A 23837-nucleotide genomic window follows, 5' to 3' on the forward strand; every position below is an offset into this window, starting at 1 on the left:
TGGTTTTCAGCCACATTTCGCCCGTAAAATTGCATCACATTTGCCACCATGGCAACATAAATGGTACCTGCCGACGACGGAACAATCCTTTCACGTTTATTCCATTGTGTAATTTACGTCTCCAACCATAAATACTGCAACTGTCACACAACCAATGTACACTATTAGATTTTAATGGGAAATATTGAACTCCAGGGACACTCATGCGGCTGTGACCCGAATCCACCAAAAAATAAACCATGGCCTCATAGAAACTCACTAACACTTCACTCGGTGACGTTTGCATCTAGTAATTGGCTAATTATTGCGGACTGAGGAATATTTCCACTTGACCGAGTTCCCATAACCAAACAAGTAATCACAAAATCTAAGAATTTCTTAAAACGAAGCGCTATAACCAAATGAGCATACTCCAAATTTGTTACAATATCTAGGTCTAGCCTCAGTTGTATACATGGAGATTTTGCAGAAGGGCTGTATAATATCTTTCATAAAACTCCAAATTTCTAATTAATTTTTTAAAAAAATCCATTAAAAATGTAAAAGAATGTCCGAATAAATGGGGATATGTAATAAATAAAAAATCACGTGTTTTGTTCCGACTCTGGAGAAAGAACTCGTTTGATACGGCGTAGGAGCGTACCTCACGGCCTCTACATATTCCTACGCCGTATCAAACTAGTTTTTTTTCTTCTTCCGCCAACTCGAAACAAAATACGTGTAGTTTGGTCCATTCGTTTGTCCATATCTCTTTTTTGCACTGTTTTGAGTTACATTAATCATGAGCGCTTTAATTACCATGCATGTTCTAGTGGATTTTCCTTGACAATGTTACAACTCAGGTCCAAGAACCAAAAGGTTTCTATCTGACAAAGCCACTGCCATAGTCGTCTGGCCAACCAATTTAACCACTCGCAATTATGCTTGCTTTCAAAGGTTTATAATTGGCTCTAATCAGTGCGCTCATCCATAGTTGGACTCCAGCTTTTTCCAGCTTAAGTAAAGTATCACTTCTCGATTGTCTTAAAACAATAGAAAAGAGTGAGAATAAACAAGCTTTGTAAAATTCAACAAATAATTTATTTGCCTAGAATGCAAAGTGAAAAAGTGGCTAAAGAAAGGCTTACGGTATTGTGAGTTAAATCCCAAATACTCCTGGAATTACAGACACATGTCCTAATTGATTTAAGTTCTGAATAAACTTTAGTGGAAATCCAAATAAAATCCAACGCTGAAGGCGTTGATGTGCCCGTGGTGGCCCGTATCATGGTGATGTACCAACAGTCTTTTGTTGAATCACAATAATACAATCCTAGAATTGAATCTTTATTTGAAATTTCACCATAAATTCAGCATAACATAGCCCAAGACCGTATAAATGTTTCCCTTGCATTGAATCTGCGTCATTAAAATTTAACTGCCTAGTAGAGAAACCAACGATAATAATTAAAGTCTGTTTTTTCCCCAATTTTATGCTGAAAAGAATTCTTAGCAAATTTTCAAACTCTGAGCTCAGGCTGGGTTTTTTGCTCAGATTGTAATGAGTACGCCTGCAGACCAATAGTATAGTCGCCAAACGTCTCGAGAACAAAATTTTGAACCCATGCTCAGAAGTTTAAAACCTTAGCATATGCTTAGAGTTTCTCATTAACATTAAATGTTGTCCGTGTAGGTTCAAGTTTCAAACTCATCCGTGCCTGCCATTATTATTATCTACTTGTTCGAAGCGCGTGCTATCAATTCCGCACCTAAAGAATCGAGTGCTAATTACAGCAACACAATTTTCAAAGTCAGATCTGTAAAAGGACTGATGTTACATCACAAGTACATTGTCCCTTATATTTTTGAATTACAAATAGGATAAGCTCTCAAAAGAATAATTTTAGTAAAATTGTACTCTTCATTATGAACCAGTTATGGCCCTCAAACTTATATGTGCTCTAATTTATACTTTTTTTAGACTTGTTCCCGTTACTTCAATATAATTATCATAATTATTATTGAGTTTTAAAAACCATTGCTGATGCCGTCATCATAGGAAAAGTGACCACCATGTTCTCGCTTATCTGCGTGCTAGTCAAAAACAAAGCTTCACCCATGCTGTGTTTTATACATTTATTTATAAATATTTGGACAAGACATTGCATAACATAAACAATAAACTACAATATTTATCTTAATTTACCAAGTGAAGATAGTCACACTGAGGTTTACAAATAAGCATCAGCACCATTTAACAACAAAGGTAATATATGTTGGTACATTAATGCAGTATTTTACATCTAGATTTTACAACATAATAATAAGCAAAAATAACCTACAATTAGTTCAAACAGGGTCTTTACTCAAATAAAGCCCGAGTACAAACATAAACTGTAATCTGTCATTGCAAAGCGTGCCAACGGATCTACGTTGTCTGTTCTACTGACTACTCTGAACAAACGGATGTACCCAGATTATTATCACATTATGCAATCACTGATCTGGGATTGTGATGTTTGTAGTTGTAATCCATCTATAAACAAGTATACAGACAGTGTATGCTCTTTGTTCTAAATTTTTTGGTAATTACAATTCATCAATTTTTCAATACTTTCACCTATATCACTGAAATGTATATTTAATTAGGGCTGTTAATTACAATTACATTTGACCCCCCTAAAATTTACTTAATTCTCTATACACTATGAGGTCCCTCTATTATGCAACTGTCTTATTTATTTAAAAAATTGTTTATTTTGTACACTTTCTATTAAAAATAGGCAGCTAAGAACTGTTACTAAGAGGTCATTTCTACCAAACAAAACTTGTAAACCCAAACTTTTACAAAAAACTGAGGCAGACCTTGGAAAAGTGGCCCTTTTATGAATAAACTGAGGTAGACCTTGGAAAGCTAGCCCTTTATGAATAAACTGAGGCAGACCTTGTAAAAGTGGACAAGAAAACATTTTCTACTCTAACTGAGGTGGTTACATCCTTGTTTGTACTATAATGTCTGAGCAAAAAAAAAACAAGTGAACTTTGGAGAGGAACGTACAACACTAAACTCGTCCACATGAGCAGATGCCCCAGTAAAAGCCTCCCATTTTAAGACAGTACCTAAACAAGCATTTCTACCAAATATTTGTTATCATAATTAAAAATTTGCATTCAGGAAACTTTAACCCAAAAATATGTATCCAATTTGCATACAGGGATAAAAAAAATGTTTGCGTATCAGTTATACAACAAATTTATAATAAGCTTGGGGGAATATTTCCTTGCACCATTATAATTTTTTTTACTTATTGCTATAATCAAATATGTTTTTTAACAGGTGCTTCATCTGTCATTAGAGTAACAGCATTGAACTCTTAAAATGAACATGGCACAACAATGTACAGTAAAGTCCTAATTGATATAATGAATATCCGAATTTTGCTCAAATGGAAACTTCTGAATCTGTCAAATACATTAAAATCTGGATAGCAAGTGAATAAAAAATAAGCTTATACCAAAAATATGCATGGACTCTTCAGTACTTTTGTAGCTAAAATAAACAGATAAAACAAAAAAAAAAGAAAACATATGTCCCATACCTACTGTATATACTCACATACAAGACAAGTATATGTACAAACAATGACCCTGATCTGCCATTGCATAATGTGCCGACAGATCAGGGTCTATGTTGTTTGCTTTGCAGATAACTCCTTAACAGCTGCATCAATTTAGATCTCCTGCCACATTATGCAATGTAAGAGCTGGGTTTGTGCAGGCTGATGTTGAACTTGTCTTGTAAATGAGTTGGTACATAAAAATGTCTTTATGTAATGACAGTTCTAAGTAATCAAATGATTTGTTTCATGTTCGTTCTGTTGTGACATTAATCAAGTGATTAGATCCATCAATCTGTTGTGAAACTAACCAAAATTATTAGTTTTACTATCATTCTGTTATGATATTAATCAAGTGATTAGTTCTATCAATCTGTTGTGAAACTAATCCAACGATAAATTTCACTATCATTTTGTTGTGCTATTTTCAAGTGATCAGGTTTTGCTCTCTACTATATTAATTTTTCACATCATTCGTTTCTTTACTTTGCCACCTGTCATGTTTCTACACTGCTGAAATCATAATCAATTAACTTTACAGGTAACTGTGGCAAAGATCAGTTTAAAGACAATAAATGCATAAGACCCGCACTTATATATATTAAAAATGTATGTATCATCCATATTTTAGACACTATAGAATTTACCAGATGTCAGACATTAGTTACTGCATTTTATGTCTGACTTGTTTTATGGGGTATAATGCCATTTTTCATACCCACATTGTTCAAGCTGTAACTCCAACTTGTACAGAACAGGGGAGATGTGTGAGTGACCTGTAAAGGCAAGCACCTTAGACCACTCAGCCACACAGTAACTTTTCTATATTTTAAGGATAAAAAAATGTAACTTTTACTGAATTTAAAATCTTTACCTTTTATTGTGTAGAATTTTTATTGATATTTATTTGGAAGGCTTTAACATCTTAAAATTATTATTTTTTTAAAATTCATTAAATTTATAGTTAAGAACTTTTAATTGGAATCATGTTGCCAGCATGTGCTTAACCCATTACATACAAACATACTGGACTTCAGCTGCAGGAGGACAGTGTCAAAAAGGCACGCAGTAAAGTACTATGTCATTGAAAAAAAATGTATGAAACACATTTCAATTTCATTGTTAATAAGTTAAAAAAATTATGCAAACATATCGTTATCTTCAAAATGACAATCATCATCTATATATTGTAAATGAAAACGTTATAGCTCGGTCTATTCTAAAAACGGAAAATTCAGGAGTGTCATTCTCTCACTTTTCTTGACAAAATTCAGATAATGTTCTAATATACAAGGGATTTAATGAATTGCCCATTAATAATGGCAGGGCTTACAAATGTTGATATTTCAGTCCCATTTTTGAGAAATCAGCATTAATTCTGTAACACAGAGTAGACCATGCATGTACTTTAAAAAAATAATGTCATCAGAGCAAAATCAGTTATAAATTGGATACAGAATATCCAAACTTTAATTTCTTTGGAAGTTTAAAATATGTGTATTAACATACATATACGTCCAATTGACATATCAGATCCCATTATGTACATTTCCCAAAACACAAAAGGTAGTAAAATAAATTGCATCCTGGAAAAAAAACCTCTTTACACTTTAAAAAAAAGACTGTACAAAATATTCTCCCCAAAGGCAATCTGCAAAGTAGATTTTACCAAATACCAAGGGAGATAAATGATTCTCCACTGACAATCTATTACACAGCACTGCCAAATATCAAGGGAGATAACTAAATTATTCACTGGAGGAATTCTGCTTTTATTTTCACTCGTCCAAAGAAATTGAACACTTACATTTCCTCAGCATGTTGACTGGACTGGTAGAAATTAAATTAACAAGGTACATATTCCGTTTTGGTCATCAAATTGTAGATTTTAAGACACCATTGACATCTGCTACTTGGACATTCACACAAATTTGTCTTGAAATTTAACAGAATTTCTTTTTTATTTTGTGGAATATCAGAGTTATCTGACATGACCATACATTTTGTCTTATGAAATCTCACAATAATATTCTTCAACTACTTGAGATGGGGCATTAAAACCAATTTTCAATACAGTATGGCTTCGAACCATTTTTGTAAAAATAATACAATATTTCTTTTAGCTTTAACTAAACTGCCTCTTCCTAGAATCTACTTTAATATCATTTGCAAATTTTCTTCACATACCACCGTTTATTTAAGCTTTTCTTTAGCCAGACCTTTCTGAATCTCGTTCATGTGTTTGAGTTGATTAAAGTTTTTCTGATAGATGATGAATAGCTGGGTCTTTTGCAGGAATAAAATAAGTGACCCTGACCTTGAATAAGATAGAATACAAAAGCAAGTAACTAGTATGTAATTCCACTCCATTTTTTCTGATTTAGATTACTTAAAAGGACGAATTGTGGAAATTAAACATGGTACAGTATCTTGAATCACTACTGTTAAGTATAACCTTAAAAAGCAAGTGGTTTTTCAATAACTATACAATACTAGTGTTAAATATGACCTCAAAAAGCGATAGATTTGTCAAAAATTACAGCATTTAGAATAAAAATAATAATGTAACAGTAATTACACAAGACATGAGAATTTAGTGCAGGATAATTATACATCATAATTTACAATGACATCATTTCATTGGCAAGAAGCTAGAAGCATACATACAGGTCAAAATATAAATACAGAAACAATATTGCATGTAGTGTGTGCAATTTCTCAGTACCACATATACCTGCTTATAAACCTGGTTTCTGTGCAAACAAAATGGTCCCAAATCTACCACCTCGCAATGCATCAGAAGATCAGGGCCTATGCAGTTTATTAGGAGTAGTCAGAAAAACAAACATAGACCCTGATCTGCTGGCATATACTGCAATTGCAGATCAGGGTCTTTACTGTTTGCAGTTGGACCCAACTTGTAAGATAGTATACAAGATAACCTTCCAACTATAAAATCTCCATTTTATGGCATTTTGTTACCTGTGAATCTGAAATTCTAAACAAATGAAATATGATTCTATGACCTCACACAATGTCTGCGCAAAGGTCAAGTAAAACTATTTTGTTATTGTCAATGCTGATAACTCTGATCTTACAAAATAATATTTACATGTGCTACTGTCCAAGATTTTTCATCGCTTACAAAGATGTGACAATAAAAACAACACTTAAGGGCTGCTATTTTTCTGGAAAACATGCTCAGTACTGGAACCTGTGTAATTTGTTTGCTATTCTGTTGCCATTCTGCAAATCTATGTGTCGTGTTTAATCCCAGTGCACTAAGCACATGTTTTGCCTCATTTCTGTTTAATTTATGAATTTGTTTCATTGTTCTGTTCCTATAAATTTCCACTAATACCAAACAAATGTGCAAAGATCTACCTGAAGAAAGAAAAAATGGAAATCCAGGAACACAGGGTTCAATACCATGAAGTGGGACATTTTTCCCAATTACTTCATGGTCTCAGCAATGAATTTTATTGTATTCAAATAACTTTGACTAGAACAGTTTTCCCAATTAAATTACAACAGTGGAACCATTGTCAATCATTGTTTAGAAATCCTATTTCCACAATATTCATGTATTTTTTCCTATTAAAAGTGTTGTTCAAAATTAATGTACACCCCATGCTGCTATTTATAAAGTTCAAGATCTATGCTTGTGGAAGAACACCCTGTCCAGCCAGTGATCACATGACATTCAATTAACATAATAATTATTCATCATGACATATTACTAAAACTTTAACATTGAACAATGCATATGTTATTATAAAATCAAAACATATCAACATCATGATATCTTATCATAAAGTCAACGATTCCCAAAAAATGTTTTCCTTTTTTCTTCTATATTTCCATCTTTTGATTTTTCTTTTTTTTCAACTCACTTTGTCATTTGAATGCTATCTGTTGAATCACTGAAGATACAAGTTTTTAGGGGTCATGAAAAAATATAACTCCTATTTAGTACAATTTCCATTTCCTTATTCTTGATAAGCAATTTGAAAATAGTACATAATTAGAAAAGGAATCTTATTTTATATGAGTTAACACATTTGTTAGTTAAGCAAGCAAAATGTAAGAATACAATTAATAGATGAGAGATTTGTATATTTTTCTTCTTTTTTATGATGAGGCTAGTACATAAACTTCCTTCCATTCTGAATAAGACCCGAAAGGAACAACTAATTTAAATGTCTACAAACATATACTTCCTTCACTTGAAACTACACCACAATACATATACATATATATATTTATATACATACATGAAAGAAATAAATAGGCAATTGGGCAACTTTGGTGAAGCAGAAACATGATTAACCTGATATCAAAGGATGACCCGAACAAATCACACTTCCCTGCAAAATGTGTGGAAGGGGGGTGGGGGTGGAGAATGTGATCAAGATTAATTAATTCTTCTTAAATGCTTAAAGGAAAATTACATCTTCCTTTTCCATCCTTGACCTACATGCATGTTAAATGAAACTGGATCTGGAAATACAATTTTACCCAACTTGTCAAGAATCCTGATCATTCCTTTTTCACATTCCTTAATAATAATGATAGAAAATTTTCCAGTGGAATGCAATGTGGAAATTCTTTACCCGACCTCATATGTGACCTCTATGCCGACCCTGACCTTTCAACTGCAAGGACATAGTACACAAAGTAGCAAAACCTCCCATCATCATTTGAGCATTCTTTCAAAATAATCATGATAAACATTAATTGCAACACATCTACATTGAGCAGAGGCTAAACTTAAGTGTCCTGAACGCAGGACGTTTTGCACTGACCAATCTAGCTTATGTGTACAGCTTACGAAGACAGATTTTAATTTTAAAAAATTAAAAAACAGTAAAACTTATTTTTTTACAAACATAATATTCATTTTATTTATGATAGGTAAATCAATTCTAGATCGAAGTGTAATCAAGGATTATACCATCAATTTTTGTCCATCTTGATTTATCTTATAAGTAATAGTGGACTTGTTTCATTTATTCACACTGGTATCATTGTGCAAGTTATCTGCAGTACACAGTTCTTATACTGTGTATTGACATTAACTAAGCCATCTCAACAACTGTCCTCTAAACACTACAATGTGTTTTAACATCATTTAAAGTTCACTCTGAACATTTCCATTTAAATTTAACATTTTATGCTCATCATACAAACAAATTTTCAATTGGTTTTCTGTTGTCTGAAAGTTACTGTGCAGTCATTTTGACTTTGAATCTCATTTGTCTTTCAGGAAATGAAAGAAAATACTCCTTTATCTTGGACATGAAAATGCCATTTTCAGGATCATAATTTAGCATCATACACTAGGTAAATATCCCAGGATCTGCTGTGTGTCTAACACAGAAGTCTGATGCTGGGAATGAAATTTTCTCATCTTTCAATGATGCAGGAGTTTATCACTTTCATAACCAACAGTCAATTAAACCCGCAGAAAAAATGGAGAATTCTCTGCCATCTTATTTACATATCTAATTCTTTAAAAATGACGCTTTACAACTGAAAAATAATTATATTTATCAAAGCAAGACATACAGCAAAACTTTTCGGAAAACTTGATGAAAAATGATGAAGATATAAAAACTTGAAATTATATTCATTTATAGAAATTCTTTTTACTGGCCTAAGTTGGTTAATCAAGCTTTAACTGGCCTCCTGATAATGCAAATGTTGACACCTACAGTTTTTGCATAAATCCCCATTTGTTTGTACCACCCTACCGATTTCTGTAACGAAAATCTTTAATGTGAAAAAAAAAAGGACAAACCTAAGTCATTTCATTCAATGTTTATAATTTCTAACCTGACTGTGACCAGGGTGACTCGGAAACTGTCACTGTCTGCACATTTCATGCATAATGTTTCCATACTAACATGGTGCCATATTGCATACACTATGGGTGAGTCAATTTCCTCAGACAACAGAGTGACATAGTTCATCCTATTCAGCAATGCCGGATAATTCTCTAAACTACCACAACGTTGAGAGTTAGATCCCTTTGCACACATGTACACAGAAAATACATCTCTTTTTAAATCGACATGAAAGGTACATTTGTAGTTGTCATTCTTTTTTCTTTGCTAGATTCGATATTGTAACTACTGGAATCAGACGGAAGATAGTGGTGTTAGAGCCCCCTTGGTGACAATCAGGTTTGAAGTTAAAAATCAACGAATGAACTGACTAAATTCTGCACATTTTTATCTCATTTATACTTTGTTTTTTAAATCAGTAGTGGGGTACATACAAATGGGGATGTTTATTCAGACTAAAGCTGGTTATCAAATTTGTTAGCACTCAACTAACATATTGCCTAAGCAGAAATAATCACATCCCACTCATTAGCTTAGCACGTCATAAACAAGACTCCCTTGATGAGACATATGCTCTACTGACCAAAATGAATGTCCCGGAATTCAAGAATAGACCATTTCCTGCTCTTATCTGTTTAGTTTTGAGACTATCTCTGTTATTCTTCTGCAATAAAAAGGTTTTCAAATTAACTGCTGTGGTACACATACTGGATGACCCTTTAGCACTGTGACAAATGACAAAGATAACATCATCAGAAGTGTTTAGGTGAAAATCCCAATCCATAATGATCATCTCCTCTGCTGGGAGTAGTGTCAACAAAATCTTGAAGACATTTATTGTGGCAGCCATAATGGATGCACGAATAGCACCAATTTCACTTAGGAACAACCAGTCATCATAAGAAGTCTTCTAGTGAAAATAATATTTCATATGACCATCCATGTAGGAGGAATAGTGATAACAATAATTTCAACATATGACTTTCCATTAAGGAGTAGCAATATCAAAATTTTCACGATGGTTGCTGTGGTGGCCACAATGGACTCAAGTCAGCACCATTTACATTTAAGACTGACCAGTCATCAAAAAAATACTTTTAGTGAAAACCTCATGCTGATATAGAGAAAAAGATCTTTAAGATGGCTGCCATGGTAGCCACATTGAATATCAGATCAGCACCATTTTCACTTAGGACCAACCAGGTATAAAAAATCTTAACTAAAATGCAAAGTTGATATGATCATCCATGTCAGATGAGTAGCCATAAGACATCTTTCAAGATGGCTGCCATGGTGATCAAATTGAATCTCATATCAGCACCAGATCTCCTAAGAAGTCTTTAATTGAAAACCCCATGTATATGATCATCCATTCAGGAGTAGCAATACAAATATTTAAAGACAGCAGCTGTGGTTTCTATACTGGATGTTAGAGCCACATTATTTTTATTTAGGACCAACTAGACATCACAAGAAATCCCATGTTGATATGATATTGATGTAGAATAAGTAGCAATAAAACGATCTTCAAGAAGGCCACTATGAGTTTTCACTTAGGACCCACTAGACATCAGAAGTATTTTAGTAAAACCCCATACTGATATGACCATCCATGAAGGAGAAGTAGTGACAACAAGACTGCCAATATAAAGTGTTTGAGTTTTCATTTAGGACCCACCAGAAGAAGTATTTTAGTAAAACCCTATACTGATATGACCATCCATGAAGGAGAAGTAGTGACAACAAGACTGCCAATATAAAGTGTTAGAGTTTTCATTTAGGACCCACCAGAAGAAGTATTTTAGTAAAACCCCATACTGATATGACCATCCATGAAGGAGGAGTAGTGACAACAAGACTGCCAATATAAAGTGTTAGAGTTTTCATTTAGGACCCACCAGAAGAAGTATTTTAGTAAAACCCCATACTGATATGACCATCCATGAAGGAGGAGTAGCAAAAAGATTTCCAAGATGGCAACTGTGGTAGCCATAATGAATGTCAGACTGGCATCATTTTCACTTAGGATAACCAAACGTGACTGGATGTCTTTAAATAAAATTCCATGTTGATATGGTCATCACTGTAGTAGGAGTATCGATAACGATTTTCAAGATGGCTACCATGGCAGCCATATTGGATGCTCGAGTAGCACCATTTTCATTTAGGACAAACTAGACCATGTGGTGAATCTGTGTGTAAGGTTTCATGGCAATCATCCTCCAAGTAGTTCAGAAGGAATAGTGCAGATCAGGGTCTTTGCAGTTTATTAGGAGTAGTCAGATTTGTGCTAATGGACAGACAACAGACCGTCCCATATGCTTTTCTGGTCTATGACCAGCAGAGCTAAACAAGTTCAAAATATTTTATGTGAATTTGTTTTTAATACTTTCATGCATATAAAAAATTTAATTCGTGAAAAAAATTCTATATAAGATATTAATTTGTATATGATATAAAGTGGCAATTAAATAGGTGATGGACATTAAACGTGAAATCTGAGAAGCTTCCAGGGTGCCTGTAAATCATCTGATGTCCACACCTTTGCCAGTGATAATATTGGTTGGCAGTCTGTAGGTATCGGCACATATGGTGATGCATGAATTGAAATCTTGTCATGCTATAGTTAACTGAAAAATGCCAGTCTTGGTTCTAGAAAGGGTCATTTTGGGAAGTTATCAGAAGAAAAAAAATGAACTTATACAGGAACAGTATATGAGAGAGAGAAAGAGAGAGAGAGAGAGAAAGATGTACATAGAAACTGCAAACAAATTTTTAAGTGAAGTAGCTCAGAATTTGCTGCTTTGAATTTGCTCAAATTGGAAATAGCATTTTTTTTCCTTTAAGTGACGAATCTGTAACATTTCATCATTTTCAATACATTTAGGATACTCCTACACAAATGAGTGTGGGTGTAGCTTAGAGCAAACATCAGAAAGGTCAATTTCTCTAACCTATGTTTAACTGATAACTGCTTGAAAATATGATATTAAAATGGGATCTATAAAAGATTCTAAAGTCAATACTAATGATCCATTAATTTACATGGCCTTTTCATTCTGAATATGCATAAATAATCATAAGAAAGTGTCAATGTTTATATTTTTCTTAATTGATTCATTCCTGTAAGCTACAACAAATGAACTCTGCTGTAATGGAGAAACCATTAAAGGAATACCATGTACAGTTGCCTTTGAGTCAGGTTAAACTGAAAACATAAGGACTCTGGTCTGCTATCACATAATGCACTGGCAGATCAAGTTCTACATACTATGGGCTAGTCCCAGTTGAATCTGACTCATAAACAAGATTATCTGGTCAGCCAATGGAGTGCAACTTGTTTAAATAGGGAGACCTTTTCCCCACATACATGCCTGGGAATTATTTAAAACTAACATGGGTAATTTCTTACATGTGCCACACAGAAAATAGTTAAATATAATGAGGTCACATAGAAAAGTTAGATGTTAGTTAATTTAAGTTGTAATTGTGTCAAAGGTTAGATAAGGTAATGTAATTTGGTAACAGTATCAAAAGTAATTACACACGAACAAACTAAATAGTTGGATAAAAGACACAAACCCAGAACCTCTTTTTCTTAAAAAAAGGTGATCCAACCACCTGAGCTGAACTTTGAACCCATTCTAAAATTGTGAATGAACATGATTTTTTTCTTCTAAATATACATATTATATTGTCAACAAAGGTAAACTTAAAAATAACCATATAGTATTTATACTGTCATGTGACTATTACATATCAGTAATGCTGTGCTATATAAATCACTTGACTAGTATATTATTTTAATATTTAACTGTAACCATAACAACTATGCTATGATAACATTTACATGGACAAACTCTGATGTAATTGACACTGCTGTCAGCTATTGTTCACCTTACAGTTATATCATGATAATCTATTTCTGGGTTTACATAGCGATGAAAATAAATATGTTATAACACAAATTTATGCTTCTGTGTCATCTCCCTCATGTCCTTTGAGACGCAAACGAGCAAAGTCTTCAAAAATGAAATCATCATCCTTACTGTAGATTACATCATCACTGGAAAGAAAGAAAAATTAAAATGAATAAATCATTACAATATTTTGCAAAACAGTTGAGAGAAAAACGAAAGGATCATAAAATGATTACATTCTAATTGCTTGTTTTGAAAATCGTATCCTGACTTAAAAGGAAACAATGACAATAATTAGAAATAATGTTTAGGTCTGGTACTTTACACGCCGGTTATTCAGTGCTAACATGATTGTAGATGTGTAGATTATAGAGCAAAGTGATAAAAAATGTGAGTTATTGAGTTAAAGTTTGAATAAATGTAAGATAATTTTTTCATTTTATGATTCAATATATCAACCTGTATTGAAAATTCACTGGAATCAATATTTCCATATACAGTGATGAAAATGTTAAGCGTAAAACAATTTTTGGCTTATTATTACCCAGCCACATGTACTTAAACAATTCATAGTAATAGCTCCATTTTACTACAGAAAAACCCTTATTAAACAACGGTCCGAAATAAGCTTACGATTGTTAATTTTGAATTGTTATTATAGCAAAGGGAAAGTAACAATAATGAGCAACACTTTATTGAAATAAGGATTTTGTTATAATGGTATAAACAAAAGTTTGCAGTTGACATCTGTGACAATATTTAGTTTGTTTTGTATCATGCTGAGGAAACATGAGCTAAACATTGCCATGGATACACAGAGGTAGCCATCCCTGGCTGGTACTGAACTCATCACCCTTGAAATATGGGTCAAATGCTCTGATAATTTAAGCATCCATGGCCTCTGTGAAAATATTCATAATCACTTTTCATCCTTTAGGTAAAAGGAAAAAAAGGACTTAAAAATTAAAAATTCATTAGAGTCAAAGAAGCTTTTATATAAATAGCTTTTATATAAATGCACGAACATCACATAGTACCAAATGCAAACAACAAAGATCCTATTTGCTGCAGCATAATGTGCCTACAGATCTGGGTCTATGTTGTTTGTTCTACTGATTACTCCTAACAAGCTGCACAGACCCAGATATGATGGTGCATTATGAACTAGCAGATCTATGTCTGTGCAGTTTGCAGTTGGGCTGGTCTTATAAAGCGAGTATATATTGTATGTATTGACTCCTCTACAGACCAAAAAGTGAAATCCTAAAAAAAGTTAAAATTATCAGAAAAATTTAGTGGCATGAAAATCAGTTCATCTACATATCAATACAAAGATATATACCTGATTTTTACACCTACCTCAAGTTGTTTTGCTTAACATATATATATGCTTACAAATCTAGTTGAATGTTGAACTATAGATACCGATCTGCAGTTGCATATGTGCCAGCAGATCAGGGTCAATGATGCTTGTTCTAATAACTACCCCAAACTGCATAGATCCAGATGTGCCAGCACATTATGCAATTTCAGAACTGAGTGTATTTAGTTTGAAGTTGGATCCAACTTTGAAGTGAGTGAATATGGTAATTGTGCATAAAAGGTTTTCATTATCGAATGATTAACTATGAAATACTTTTTAAAAAAGTGTATTAAAAAAAACCCAGATAAATTGACAAAGAGTACCATACAAATATAATCAGGTCATCTACATATGAATCTAGAGTACTTGCTCACTATTTTGTTCTATAACATGGCTCCTGTTTTAAGGCCTATACCATAACATGGCTCCTGTTCCAAGGCCATAAAATACATGTTTCTTGCTCCAAGACCCTATAAGCTCTAAGACCCTATAACATATAAATTGCTCATCTTCTAAGAACCTATATGTTCTAAGACCAAATAATATACCACTGCTCCTGTTCTAAGACCACATATTATAACATGACTCATGATTTTAAGGCCTTGTAATATAAAATGGCTCTTGTCATAAGGTCCTATAGTATAACATAGTTCTAGTTCTAGGGTCCTGTAATATAAAATGATTTCTGTTGAAAGGATCTATATTTTAATATGGATCCTATTCTAGGGCTTGATATTATAAAATGGCTCCTGTTCAAAGGCCCTCAAACAACTTATCTCCTGTTCTAAGGTCTTATATGTTCTAAGACCCAATAATTTAACACTGCTACTGTTCTAAGGCCATATATTAAAACATGGCTCCTGTTCTAAGACCCAATAATATAACACTGCTCCTGTTCAAAGGCCCTATAATATAACGTGACTCCTGTCCTAAGGCCCTATAATATAACAGGACTCCTGACTCCTGCAATAAACATGGCTCACATTCTAAGGCCCTATATTCTAAAATGGCTCTGGTACAAAGGCTAGTGTGATCATGGATCCACAGTGGGATTAAATGGATAATGTATATGTAATTCATTATAAGGCATTATACTCTATGACTCCCATGGATCACATTATAATAAGAAAGAAATAATACTAAATTTTACTTGTCTGCCTAAAGCAGTTTTTATCTGATCATAAAAACAAGATTTTTGACAAAACATTCCAAATCACAAAAGTTCATCCATTACCTTTGGCTTTTAGACCCCCAAGACTATGGGTGTCTTTGTTATTCTATGTGCAAGCCATCCAAAAAGTACATGCATGGTGTAAAATCCACTGTTTTTAATCAAATGACCCTGACCTTTGACCCACAACTATTACCATACCTTAAGTGCAAACCATCCACAAAGTTTGATTAAGGTACATGGTCTGAAAGTAAATTATTTATGCAAAATCTATTTTTGTTCTTCCAGTAACAGTAATCTTGCCCTTTTGACAACAAGATCAACAGGCTTTTGGGGAAGGCACATGATTGAGAAGTTAGATTTTTATGCAAAAAATATATTTCGATTATTAGCCACTGTGTCCTCGACCTTTGATCTTTTGACCCCCAAATTAAGAATTTTCTTCCTTACCCCAATTGCGAGCCGTCAACAAAATATGGTAAATGTCTATTATTGTGTGGGAAATATCTTTTCTTAATTTAATCCATGACCTTGCTCTGTGATCCCCAAATTAACAGGCTTCTTCCTCATCCCAAGTGCAATCAATCCACATAATCAGGTAATGGTAGATGGTGAACAACTTGTACATACATGAAATAGGAAACATGCATATGGATGGACATGTGGCAGTCTTAACACAATACCTCCTGATGTGAGTAGTGAAAATGGGTATTAAAAGAAGTTGCTTTAATGACTCAACAATCAAGTCAGGTCTTCTGCAAATAGGATACAATATGCCTATTAAATTTAATTTGCCCACAATTAGTATTTTTTAAAGATCTTTTGTATTTATCTTGATAACAAAATTCTGAGGACAGATACATGGACAGACATACATGCAAAGGGATGGACTGGACCATATCTAAATGTCCCCTTGCTGCAAACAGTGGAAGATTAAAAAAAAATGGAACTGAAATTATATCTGAATAAATCTGTGAAGAACTGAAATACAAGCTGTAAAGTACACTTTATCTTTTATCCACTTGTAAGTCAAGTCCAACTGCAAACTATACAGAAGCAGATCTACCATCACATAATGTGCCAGCAGATCGGGGTAAATGTAGTTTGTTAGGAGTATTCAGTAGGATAAACAAAACAGACCTTGATCTGCCTCCATAGTAAGTGATGGCAATTCAGGGTCTATGTTGTTTGCAGTTGGACTGGACTTAAAACCAAGTATATATGGTAACATTAAAAATAGGACACCAAAGTCACAGTAGTGATTGTACTGCAGATATGTGATCCATAATATATAGTGTTCCAATTGTGATACATGTATATATGTTATACAAATGAAATTTGCCTGTTAGATATTCTATTTAATAATGCCAAATCAAAACACATTTTGCTTCCATCAGTTTCATCCCTGTCAATAATGCCATATGCCATATTTACTACATGTAGTACAAATACAGAAAATTCATCCAATTGTGAGCAACGTAAGTCAAATGATGCAAGGACAGGCCAGGGTCTATACTATTTATATATAACCTTAATCAGAATTAATATAGCTGACCATGATCTACCCATGCTGACCCTAATCAGAATGCAAAAAACAGCCCTCAATCTGCCTAATTTCTGTAAACTAATCATATGAACAAAGTAGTCCCTGATCTGCCTATGTCATCCCTTGACAATCAAATTGGAATGAATTATGCAGTTCCCAATTTGCTTGAAACCTAAATTAGATTGAGGAAAGTACCGGTAGTCCATGATTTTCACATGCTGTCAAACTGCAGCCTAATAAGAATGAACAACGTAGTCCTTGATCTGCTGATGCATTATGGGATGGCATATTTCCCTTCTTAGCTGAATGTATATTATAAACAAAGAAACAAATGTGTTGTGTTTTGGAAAAGACACAAACTAACCGTAATTTTTTGTCAGGCAAATTTCATAAAGGATCCACACATAATGAATATTGAAATTTTATTCTCAATAATCCTTCAAACATATATTACATTACACCAACGATTTCTAACCATGGGGATGATTTATCTTATACTCTCATATACAGAGGGTATGCACCAGCTACTGCACCAAACCAGTACCCTAAAAGTGTTAATTCTATGGAGTATTCACAAGATGAAAATTGCATCACATGACTCTTAGTTCAAGATATACTGCATAGTCATGTGTAAAAAAAATGACCATGGAGTACTGTCTATACTCACTTATGAGTACAGTCCAACTGCAAACTTCAAAGACCCGACTCTATCGTTGCATAATAATGCACCAGCAGATAAGGGACTATGTTGTTCATAGCTGGACTTGACTTGTAAGTGAGTATATACATTACCTGGTTCCATGTGACAATTAGTGTGGACCCACTATACATACAACTGCACACAGCATAGACCAAACAGCAGATTCTGGTCTGTACAAGTCAAATATTGAGATTGATGATCTGCTAAAGCATTATATAATATTAATACATAATATGATAAGTTCTGATTGGCTAATTATATCACATGAGAAATTCTGATTGGCTAATTACAGCACATAACAAGTTCTGATTGGCTAATTTCAACACATGACAATTTCTGATTGGCTAATTACAAGTTGTGTTAGGATACCAAATATGGAAACCATTGTTATGCCTGTTGCAGTTGACACATCTAACACAAACTGATGTTATATTTTGTCACATGATGCCATGCTATCACGACCTTTTTTCTTAGGAACTATCCTTGTACTACTATGTCTGGTGGAGTTTAGAGTCTTTGATTTCAGCTGGATACTGTAATCTCACCAGACAAAACTGAAGCAGAACAGTTCCCTCAAGAGAAGGTAATAACAGAAAAGGAGACCTGTATCTATGCTGGTTACAGCTGCATGATTCAAACACAAAGATAAATGTTATTGAAACCAATGAAAAAATAGAACTCTATACTAAATGGTTGTTGGATTAACGACAAGACTAAATGTTATATCTTTGGTGCCAGCTGAAGCTTATTTTGTGACCACTGTAAATCAACTATATTTTGCAGGAGGTTTTACATTTGCAGACATTATCCAAATACCATAAATACTTGCTAATAAGTCGAGTCCAAATGCAAACAACAAGGATCCAGTTCTGCCATAGCATAATGTGCAGGCAGATCAGGGTCCATCTTGTTTTTTCTACTAATTACTCCTAATAAATTGCAATGACCCAGATCTGTTAGTGCATTATGCAATGGCAGATGTGGTGGGGCAGTTAGCAGTTGGACTCGTATTATACATGAGTATATACAGTAGTGTCAATTGCAAATTCAAATCCGATGCAAATCAAGTGAAGGAGAATTTTAAAGCATATAACTAATGCCATAGAAAAATGGGTGTATTGGGAATAAATCCACATACTTCAGGTTGTAAAACAAACTTTTTGCAAAACATAAAAGATTTACAGTGTTAAGATGCAAACTGCAAGAAGACTTGCTGCTGTGTGTACCTCAATTACTTATTCTTTCTTCCTCCAGGATTAAAATAGAAAAATGTAAATGTTTTACAAAACCTGTGCAACCTAGTAATGGATACAAAATCTAAATTGTCTTCAGTGTTGCATGTAATTTATATATAAAAAACCTGGAAAATCAAAGTCTCATTTTCTTATTTAGGCACCATTCTCCAAAGTGTAATCCAGACTAGCCATTGTTAATTCAATACTGGAAAATTCAGTGTGACTCCCATTTCCAATGTCAAGGTCATGTGTCCTACCCTGCATAATAGACCCTTGGGATTAGGTTCTGAATCTTTAAAAATAAAAGATTACAAATAGTCCCATCTTTATTTAATATCTTACAAATAGTCCCATCTTTATTTATTTAGGCCGAGTGGTCTAACGCGCTCTCCGTTACGGATCACTACCATCTCACCTCTGTCTGCGTGGGTTCGAGTCTCGGATTCGGCTAATGTGGGTATGTGAGAAAGCTTGCCAGTAGCTTCTCGTGGGTCGGTGGTTCTTTCCGGTGTTTTCCTGGGTTCTTCCTCCACCATTAATACTGGCCGCCATGTATAGCCTATTGTGTGCTGAAAAATGACGTTAAACTCCACAACACAACAACATTTAATATCTTACAAATAGTCCCATCTTTATTTAATATCAATCAATTTATTGCTGACAATAAAAATGAAAACTTTTTAAAACATGTTTTACGGTAATTTTGTGAACTTGGTCATGTGTAAATAGCAAAGGAAGTCTTGATAACTTTTACGTACGGGCTACAGCTGGCTTGACACGTGTATCCAGTAGGTGAAAACATTTGGTTTACTCAGGTCTTATTCTTTCATCTTGCCTTACAAGTGTCTTAATTTCATCATCATAGAATTTCTCAAAATGAAGCTTGGATAATCTTGGGAATACATTTCAGCATGTTATTGGTTATCCATATTTAGTTTTAAAAAACAAAAATAGCAGGCTAAAATGATTTCCGTCACTATGAAAGAAATAGTTTAAAGGCAATCGCCTACTCGAATGAGTCAGATAGCATTGTTCAATTAGCTGAATGCCAGTGATGACGTTGGCTCATAATTATCAATTTTGCAGCATAGGACATGCAACTTTCAACCTGGAAATGGAATCACACTTAAGTTTCTGATGCTGGATTTTTTTCAGGATTACTTTAGAACTACTGCCTTTGCAACCATTTTACCATGGTATACAGATGATTAGCATTCCTTCTTTTAGGCAAGGTATGATTTGCAAAGCAATCTGTGTGTGTGTGTGTGTGTGTGTGTTAAAGCAAGTTAAATGGCATCTAGAAAAATTAGGAGTATTTATACTGCCCCCTCATAAACTTGGAAACTTTACTGCCAACCTTGCCTTACTTTTCCTATTTTTGACCCATATATTCTGACAGCCACAAAAGGTCAATATTCCCACAGTAATAAATTTAATGAGGCTCTGAAGCGAAATGAAGCAATTTATAGGAAAATGGAGAAATTAACGCATTTGTAATGCGAACAAGTTAAACATTTAAATCCTTTATTTAATTTGTAGTTGTGTGTCAGAAAGAAGTTATTTAATACCACTCCTATATGTTTTTATACCATACTGTATATTGCCAAGTCAGATGACTTGTCACCTTAGGCTACACTTTGTTGAACAGTACAGTGGTATGTGTGATCAGTGATACCATTTTCTAGGGTAGGTATTATGAAAACAATGAAGGGAACTGGGGTTGGGGGAGGGAGGACCTGGCTCTGGGCATACAATATGTTGTACATGTACTTCAAACACATACAAGAATAATGCAGTTTGTTCCAAATGAATTAAATGATTTTTTTTTTATGAATACAAGATATCTGCCTCTTAGTATTCAATGATTTTTTTAAATCAGTGAGATGGGTAAGATAGCCTGCCATTGATCCAGTGACTTCAAAGGGTGAGAGAATGTATACATGTGTGTGAGTGAAATGGAATCAAAAACCAAATCACAAACAAGTTAAAAGAAGCTTGACATTTTATACCTTCAATCACATTTAACAAGCTGTATTATGTGTGTAACAGGAATATAACATTCATCCAAATTATACGGGAATACAACATTAGTCTGCATATCTGCCACATGTTAGGGCTCAGAGAGTGTGTTTTTACGTCCCATGGGTGGTGTCAGTGTGCATGGTCTAAAAAGCGATGTTATCCAGATTTGCGAACAAGTTATTTTTTCATTTAAGCCTATATAATTCTACTGGAAATTCAATTGATATAAAAAGAAAATAGCATCCCTGTTTTCTCTGAAGCAATTAATACACTTACAAACCAGAAATGGTTGGTAGACTAGCATTGTCCAATATCATCACTATATATGCACATGTGCCCAAAATCACATACCAGTAAACAGCCACATAGCCATTAAATGAAACAATATACCAAGTTTCTGTCTTTAAAAACCATTGGAGAGTGGAATATTTTCTTTATTAGTTGCAGTCACTGTTACTCCCAACAGTTTCGTTGGAAGGAGGGTAAATACAAATGTCATTTTGTGTTCACAGTGACACTCATTTTAGACTGTTGTTCAAGAGAGACTGGTATGTTCAAATTTCCAGGTTTCCTAAAGATCTTGCTGGATTTTTCCCAGTACGGAAAATGATCTTTCTGTATTAGCATTGAGAGAGTGGAAAACAAGCTGGATAGTGTTGTTGCTATGTCAATAGATGTTGTGCACTCCAGAATGACTCATGTTTATATGGCATTGGCAGCATGCAAAAAATAAAAAGCTACCCCTTGCTGCTGCGCTTCACAAAGTCAAACTCCCTTTGGGAGTTCTGAAATTTCGTTTTGTGGGATTTGCTAATTTTGCAGATTACTCATCTTTTCACAAATCATGGCTGCATTTCATCATTTTGCCTTAAAAATGAACCATACTTCAACACTACTCTGACAACAAAAATAATCATATTTTGATTTTTATATATGGAGTAAAATCCTATCTCAGAAATGCTGCCACTTTTAAAATGTAAAGTCAAATGAAAAGTCATTGCAGCATCAGTCCCAAGCTTTTTGTATCATAATCCTTTAGAATATCATCTGGTTCAAGCCCCTTGAATTCATCTTCTGAATCAACAGAAAATAAGTGTGTAGATGTCTCTGATTACACATACTCCTCATTGATACTGCCATTATCAGGCTCTTCTGCAACACCCATATTTGGCAGTACTGAATCATATTGTATGAGTTAGTCCTTAGATCCATTCTGAGAGTTTGAAGTTCTTGTTAAGAGGAAGACTTTTAAAAACTCAGGTCTCTCAGAAACAGAATCCCAGGTCTTTGATACCCAATGTAACTATCATCTGTCTGTTGGATAGCTTTCTCTTCCCTTTTTGTTGGGTATGCTGCAGCTGATGCGATGCGTGCACTCTGTTTTCATCAGGACTTGGAAATAAATATATCATGGATTCGCGCTTTGATGTGCAACTCCCAGGGATCAGTGCCAATATTGTTTTGCCCATTCTAAATGAAGCTTTGCCAGACATGTGACCTTGTACACTGATTAAAACTAGCATACTGTCCTGACATGTGACCTTGTACACTGATTAAAACTAGCATACTGTCCTGACATGTGACCTTGTACACTGATTAAAACTAGCATACTGTCCTGACATGTGACCTTGTACACTGATTAAAACTAGCATACTGTCCTGACATGTGACCTTGTACACTGACAAAAACTAGCATATTGTCCTGACATGTGACCTTGTACACTGATTAAAACTAGCATACTGTCCTGACATGTGACCTTGTACACTGATAAAAACTAGCATACTGTCCTGACATGTGACCTTGTACACTGATAAAAACTAGCATACTGTCCTGACATGTGACCTTGTACACTGATAAAAACTAGCATACCGTCCTGACATGTGACCTTGTACACTGATTAAAACTAGCATACTGTCCTGACATGTGACCTTGTACACTGATTAAAATTAGCATACTGTCCTGATGCTTGGTGTGTTTATTATCCCATATTTTCATTGTAAAGAATTTGATATAGGTTGTGTCCATCCACCCTTTGTTCTAGAATGTGATGATCAATTGGAACATAAATTCAGTTGCATCACTCTGTTCCCCATAAATACAACATATAATGTCTCTCTAATCTTGTGCTTTGCATGAGAACAGACTTCACTCCATTTGTTTCCTCCATACTGACAATCAGCTGTTGTGGATAATCTTATTTCTCATGCTGTGTGTAGATGAATATGCGAAAATCACTTTATTCTGTTGAAAAGTCTCAGAGGAACTTCTAGACCAGAGATGTCATGGAATTGTATAAATCCTTTTATTTATTAAATACATGTACTTGGTTTTTGTTTTTTTTTGTGTACAACGATGCCCAAGGGTGATTTATGTATATTGTATAATGTTTTGAAACAGTGAGTTTGGTTCATCCTATGCCACACATGCAAAGTGCTTTT

The 23837-nt window shown here is 34.1% G+C and overlaps 1 protein-coding gene across 5 annotated transcripts in view; it reads right to left on the reverse strand.

Annotated features, from left to right (window-relative positions):
* Window positions 1-2101: 2101 nt before the first annotated feature.
* LOC149800067 (beta-arrestin-2-like) overlaps window positions 2102-23837 on the reverse strand; it is a 247941-nt gene continuing 226205 nt past the window's right edge. For all 5 annotated transcript variants that reach the window (XM_089959623.1, XM_089959622.1, XM_089959621.1 and 2 more), the window contains one exon: window positions 2102-13508. In XM_089959623.1, coding sequence (XP_089815749.1) covers window positions 13412-13508 — 97 coding nt within the window. In that variant the 3' untranslated portion in view covers window positions 2102-13411. The remainder of the gene's footprint in view (window positions 13509-23837) is intronic.

This window comes from Sinohyriopsis cumingii, chromosome 5 (assembly GCF_028554795.1).
Source record: "Sinohyriopsis cumingii isolate HCF-2022 chromosome 5, ASM2855479v2, whole genome shotgun sequence".
NCBI classification, from domain to species: Eukaryota; Metazoa; Mollusca; class Bivalvia; order Unionida; family Unionidae; genus Sinohyriopsis; species Sinohyriopsis cumingii.